At 38.0% G+C, this 3,886-nt stretch overlaps 1 protein-coding gene across 4 annotated transcripts in view; it reads right to left on the reverse strand.

Annotated features, from left to right (window-relative positions):
* sptan1 (spectrin alpha, non-erythrocytic 1) overlaps positions 1-3,886 on the reverse strand; it is a 77,859-nt gene that overhangs the window by 62,339 nt on the left and 11,634 nt on the right. For all 4 annotated transcript variants that reach the window (XM_019862886.1, XM_019862878.1, XM_019862868.1 and 1 more), the window contains exons 10-11: positions 3,005-3,142; positions 1,470-1,580 (exon numbers count right to left, since the gene is read on the reverse strand). In XM_019862886.1, the coding sequence (XP_019718445.1) occupies positions 1,470-1,580; positions 3,005-3,142 (249 nt within the window). The remainder of the gene's footprint in view (positions 1-1,469; positions 1,581-3,004; positions 3,143-3,886) is intronic.

Consider the following 3,886-nt stretch of genomic DNA (forward strand, 5'->3'; position numbering starts at 1 on the left):
ACACTGAAAATAAAACGTCTCCAGTGTTGTCATCGAACCAAGTGTCGCCATCCAAAATGATGTCTACACAAAACCGTAGAGACTTCCGAGCAAGAAGGGCCAACAGAATCAACATAGCCTGACTGCTGTGTTCAAAGCAAACTTGAGAAAAAGTATGCAACCATGGCTTAAATCCACTATAGGCTGAGTACTAGTTTACCTTAGATGTGCACATGATTTTTGCTCTGTTTTGATTCCATCAAAAGAGCTGTTAATGCAGCTGTTGAGTGACAAAATATTTTTTCACTGTTGTTGATGGACAGTAATATTGTGAGAGATTATGTGTGAATAACTGCTCCAAGTGAAAAATGTTCATGTAAAATTGAAAATCGAAATTGTTATTTCAGTAAATATTTGCATTTTGCACATAGAAAACTGATTCATGATTTGATGTTGATGAGAGCATTAAAATGGGGAAAAATAGGACAAAAAAATATAAAAGGAAATTCAGAAACGATAAAAAATGCGTGAGTAATCACGATTAATTTTTAGTGAATTTGAGTTAATTATGACAGTTGCATATTTAATTAGATAAAATATTTTAATCGTTTGACAGCGCTTAATATATATATATATATATATATATATATATATAGATATATATATATATATATATATATATACATATATATGCGCTCCAGCACAGCAAGTTTTTTGTTTTTGTATTATCAGGAACTGCCGGAAGCTCAACGTAAGAGACAGGCGCATCACAGAGAAGCATTAACAACATGTTCTGCCACAACTCTTGCCTCTTCTTGCACACTGAATGAAGTAAACCCTGCAGTATCTTTGTAGAGTGTGCTGGTTGATCATCTGGCCCTCAAGTAAGGGGAGAAAAGTTGCTTGGATTTGCAATACAGTAATCCCTCGTTTATCGCGGTTAATGGGGACCGAAAACACCCGCGATAAACGGAAATCCGCGACGTAGCGAACCCCCCGTAAAGGTATATGTACATGTGTATGAGTATAAAAAATATTTATAAGGCCAAATTTAATGGTATACATGCATGTAGAAGTGCATCTTGTAGTAATTAAGATTACTTAATGCTATATACTAATTTAATTTCAACATGTATAAGTTCGGTTAGGTTAGTGTATGAATAACAAAATACAGTAAACATATACTGTACATGTAGTACTGTATATGTTGCTCTATGTGACTCGTTTTGCTGACTTTCGCTGCCTCTTGCCGACCGTTTGCGGACTTTTTTGTGGCATTTTGGTTGTTTTTAAATTTTTTAAATGAATATGTTTGAAAAAATCTGCGATGCACCGAGGCCTCGATAAACGAACCGCGAAATAGCGATGGATCACTGTGTAGCTTTCGTAACACTGGTGCTGGAACCTTTCTGACATACTCCGGATACTGTGTATAAACAGTGTTTTAAAAAAAATAGATAAATATATTTACAAGAAAATGTTCAACTTACAGTGATCTTCTCTTCTTGAGCGCTAAGAGACTTTTCAAAGTCTTCATGCTTCTTAAGCAGCGCCTCTACACTATCCAGGGAGTCACCAAGATCTTCATTCAAGAGGAAAGCCTAAATATTCAAGACACAGAGTATATAATGAACACGACAATCTTTCATAATTTTCTTTTATATTCACACACACACACACACACACACACACACACACACACACACAAACCGAATTGTTCGAAAACCGAAACCACGCTCTTTTTAAAAAAAAAAAATGTTTATTGAACACGTCTGCTCACAATGGAAAGTGACACGAGGAAGCGTCACTTCCTCGTCTACCCGAGGAAGCGTCACTTCCTCGTGTAAGGAAGGCGAGAGGAGTCAAGTGGTGCATTCAAGTGCGCTCAGTTTGTTCGAGAACCGAAATGCATTCGTCATCCGAGGCATAAAAAACTCGAAATTTTTGGTCGAAAACCGAATTGGTCGAGAACCGAGACATTCGAAAACTGAAGTTTGACTGTATATATATATATCTAGATATCTATATATATAGATATATAGATATCTAGATATATATATAGATATATATATGTATAAGAGAGAGAGAGAGAGAGAGAGAGAGAGAGAGAGAGAGAGAGAGAGAGAGAGAGAGAGAGAGAGAGAGAGAGAGGAAGCGAGGAAGTCAGATAGCATTGCATAAATCATACTTTTAAAATTGATTATCCCAGCGAATATACCGGGATGAGCAAATGGCATTCCGTGGGTGGTGTCATACACCCTGATTGGCCCCCGATTAACATTTAAAAAAACAAATCTTGTGTGATGGAGGGGGGACGTTAAGCATACATATTCCCTCTACCACAGCGGACCCACGCATACTAGCGATTAAGCACCCACGGATTGACCTATTTGCCGATTTATTTAATTTTTTAAAAATTGGTTTGTTTTAATTAATTTTTTTGTGTGGGTTTTTTTTTTGGGGGGCGGGGGGGAAGGTGGGGAGTAACCCAGCCCCGTTTGTTATGGAAAGGACATATTGGAAATTGTCAGCCTTTTTGGGCATTTTTGTCAGTGGGTGGGTGGTTCTATGTGGCCCTCCTGTGTGACTGAAGAAAAATTGTGGTCCTCTGCATCATTTAAATTGCCCAGGCCTGGATTATTACATCGAATAATCAACTAAAAATATATTCCGTATTAACATTAACGACTAAATCATTTTTTCTAATTACTCTTTCTTAACCAAAGATTGTTGTTTACTTGCTAGTGTTTCAGGCATAAACAAAACCAAATCATTTTGCAATATCCTATGAGTGGGAGTGACGAAGTTTTTAACATTTTAAACTGAGAGGTGCGTCTTAGATACTGATCTTATGCAAAGGGCTACTAGTTTGTATATATTTCAGATTTGATTTCATGACATTGACAGGTTGTTCATCACTGCAAATATCGATTAAAAGGGATCAAGAACTGATTTGTGTCACAAGCCAAGAAACGTACGATAAGACAAATACACACTAGAAGCGATTGTTGGATTGAGTAGTTACCTCCTGTTTGCTCATCCAGTTGTCTACTTGCTCTGTATCCCTGTAGAAGAGTTGTAGGTCCATACACTGCTCATACTGTTGTCTGCGAAGCTCCCACAACTCCAACAGAGACTCCTTCTCTTCGGTCAAGATGCGCAGCTGCACACATTTTAAAAAGCAAAATGTGTACTTTGCTCAACAAGGTAAGGCGATTGAGAATTTCTCATTCTTAACGCTGACCTCGAGATGATTTAAGGTTCTGTGTCTTATCGAACGACAGTCAGAGCTGAGAGTCCTTTGGTCATTTGACAACCCACTCCACCAACTGAGCCACATCCTCCCCGACAGATTTACATGGGGGAATATGCCTTTTAATATTGACAATAAAATATCTTTCTTTGATGAAAATACAAATGAGATTACAAAGTAATTATCAAATGTGCGGCCCAGTGATCCAGTGGTTAGCGCGTCAACCTCACAGTGCAGAGAATGCCGTGGGTCCAATCACGGCACCGGCCTTCCTGTGTGGCGTTTGCATGTTCTCCCCGGGCCTGCGTGGGTTTTCTCCGGGTACTTAGGTTTCCTCCCACATTCCAAAAACATGCATGGCAGGCTGATTGAACACTCTAAATCAGGGGTGTCAAAGTCAAATGGACGGAGGGCCAGATAAAAAATTTTGCTGCAAGCCGAGGGCCGGACTGATCGAATGTTCGTTCATTGAAAATTTTAAAAATGACCACATATTGTTTATTGAACCAAATTTAATTGACTGAAAACCTAACAAATACATTCCAATATGGTCAGATAAATAAAGCAACATTTTTTTATGGCTATGTCAGTAAACTTTAATTTTCAACAGGCACAAAAAATTTTCCTTTGTATAAAAATACACATAACATGAAT

Source organism: Hippocampus comes, unplaced genomic scaffold (assembly GCF_001891065.2).
Source record: "Hippocampus comes isolate QL1 unplaced genomic scaffold, H_comes_QL1_v1.1 scaffold223, whole genome shotgun sequence".
Classification (NCBI taxonomy): domain Eukaryota; kingdom Metazoa; phylum Chordata; class Actinopteri; order Syngnathiformes; family Syngnathidae; genus Hippocampus; species Hippocampus comes.